This window comes from Amblyomma maculatum, chromosome 1 (genome assembly GCF_055883805.1).
Source record: "Amblyomma maculatum isolate TAMU_Amacu chromosome 1, ASM5588380v1, whole genome shotgun sequence".
Lineage (NCBI taxonomy): Eukaryota > Metazoa > Arthropoda > Arachnida > Ixodida > Ixodidae > Amblyomma > Amblyomma maculatum.
Genome location: NC_139344.1, coordinates 382,460,861 through 382,463,387, shown reverse-complemented (window position 1 = coordinate 382,463,387; position 2,527 = coordinate 382,460,861). Strand labels below are relative to the sequence as shown.

Genomic DNA, 2,527 nt, shown 5'->3' with positions numbered 1-2,527 from the left:
CATGGCTGCCGAGGTTTCGACTGAGTCAAATGCTTTTTTCGTAATCAATGAATGCTATGTACAGGGTTGGATATATGTTACACAAAACATAAATACCTACGAAAGTTCAAGACTGATCTACTGTCGCATTAGCTCGGTTAGTAGAAGCCGGACGTGAAATTCGGGTCCTGGTTGCTCTTCTTTTAATTTTTAGTCAGTTATCTTTCAGGCACCAAATAATTACACGATTAATTTCTTATCAACGGCACAAGTAAATAAGTAGTATAAAAATTGCCCTGCGTTTTCCTTGGTGGCGCTGCCTTGGCTTCGCGTATATATAAAGCTAAGCAAAGTTAAACAAATACCACCATGCTATCTAAATGTAAACAAGGGTGAGAAAAGCGACGCAACGATCATATGTCCTAATGCACCGAAGCTGCATTAGGCCTGTCAAATGAAATAGGAATCCTTTTATTCATTTATGTGCATTTCTCGCACGATTGATTTGAAATGTTTGTCTGAAGCGATATTTTTTGCCGCTAAAAAAAAAAAAAAAAAACCCTTTACATTACGCTTCGTGTTTACAACACGAATTCGCATTTTTTTCAATCTGTAAGCCGCCAACACTTCGAGAACACCAATTTGCCTGCTGCAGCATTCAAGGTTACAGTGCTTAATATATTAACGGGTTTGGTGCAAACGTTAGTACTTATTGGTTCTTGAAACCATATTGCGTTCTAGAAGGTACATGCGTTGAAGTTTCTGACGACTCGTTTCTGTAGACAGACAGTCATCGGTCATTGCTTAAAATGAGGAAGTCTGGACGTTTGCATTTTTAAGCCGACCAGTAAAATCAACTTTATATTAAAGTATAAGCGACAGGTAGGTTAATATACACTTTATTACGCAACACAACGTAGCCCTCTGCATTCTTAAACTTTGCTCTAAGAGTACGAACATAAGATGAGTTTTACAGGGCGGATCTGTAAACATGAAAATAGCTAGATAGCATTAATGAAGCTTAAGGAACCTATGTAGGTCACAGCTTTATTCTCAGGGATCGAAAGCTGTGACAGTGGTCGTAAACAGTCTTATAACTTTCAGCAACATGAAGCTGTTTTTAACAGACGCACAAGGTTAGAACAAAAGTGCCTTCGGGGATTAGGACAATCCTGACGAACTGCTGTATCGGTGTTAATAACGTACCTTCTATCCGCTTTTGCCTGAGCTTTCTTTAACGAAGAAATGTCCTTCGCTCCTAGTGAGGTTGAAATTACAAGTTTGGAAAAGGTCTGGGCAATACGATGACTTCTATCGTCTTGCGCGACAGTCCCAACAACGTGCTAGCCAGTATGGAGTAGTACCCGGAATCTGCCACCGTAACGTTGGTCAACGTCAGCCTGTAGGGGTCGGTGACTTCTAAATGCGCTGCATCCTTGACTAGCTTCGCGTACGGGGCTCCGTCCCTGTCGAAGTAACTTCCGTTGACGTGGTAGTGCTTGATCCAGCGCACGAACGCCGCCAGGTGACTGTAGATTTCGCAGGTGATGTTCACATTCTCGCCTTCCGTCACGGTGACGTTGACGTACGGGCAGATGATGGTCGGCATCGGTTGGGGCCGTTCGTGGACTTCCACGGTGTACGTCCACTGTACGGATCCCAGGCGGTTGGAGACCACGCACGTGTACTCTCCACTGTCATTGCGAACGAGGTCGGTCAGGAGCAGGGTATACTTCCGGTCGCTGCCACCGTTTTCCCGGTTGAACAGGGAAGATTTCAGAGGTTGGTCATTCTTGAACCACGCGACCCGGGGCTCGGGTGTGCCTTTGGCGCGGCAGTCGAGCCTTACGCTTCCGCCAGTGGATACGACCTTAATGGCATTCTCCATTTTTGCAGGGTTTACGAACCGAGGTGCGGACTCTGGTCCGCTTCGATAGAAGGAATCGATCAGGTTGTCTTCCGTGCTGCTGGCGAAGCCGATGACGATTATAGTCGCAACAAAAACGATTAGAAGCTGCTTCATGGTCACTTTTACAACACCTCGAAGTTGTTACTTAGTGAAGAGGCCTGGAGACAGTTTAGGTTCGAAGTTAAGCAGTCGTGGTATGCACGATGCAAGCAGAAAATGCTCACGCGTCCTTGTTGCGCTTTGCTGGGTGCATGAAACGACGTTTGTAGCTTGGCGAAGGGCGAGATATAAAGAGGGTCCAGTGACTTCACGGCGGCCGCTTTTGCGCGTCGGCACTTGGCGTCTATCAGAAAGAGTGGCGAAATTCAGCCAAGGCCGGGCATTAAGGACCCACTGTATCTGGTTGGCCGCCGAGTGCGTCAGTGAACTCTTGCGCAGGAAGCGCGGAGGAAATCTCGTTATGTCGCATCCGGTATTGAAGCTGCGAAAGGCAATAGAACCAAAAACATGTCTCTCTGTCTGAATGAACTTCGTTGCGCCACGTGGAAACATACTGATATCTAAGGCGAGAAATTCAGTGGCCCTCGTGCGTCACGGACAAACATAGCGGAGGATGAGGTAAACCGATACAAAACGCCA

At 46.3% G+C, this 2,527-nt stretch overlaps 1 protein-coding gene across 1 annotated transcript; it reads right to left on the bottom strand.

The window, feature by feature from the left end:
* Nucleotides 1-862: 862 nt before the first annotated feature.
* On the bottom strand, nt 863-2,260 carry LOC146208382 (fibroblast growth factor receptor 4-like). Its single transcript, XM_084593011.1, has one exon. It carries the CDS (start codon nt 2,000-2,002, stop codon nt 1,253-1,255), a length of 750 nt encoding a protein of 249 aa, XP_084449137.1. The 5' UTR covers nt 2,003-2,260; the 3' UTR covers nt 863-1,252.
* Between the last annotated feature and the right edge of the window lie 267 nt (nt 2,261-2,527).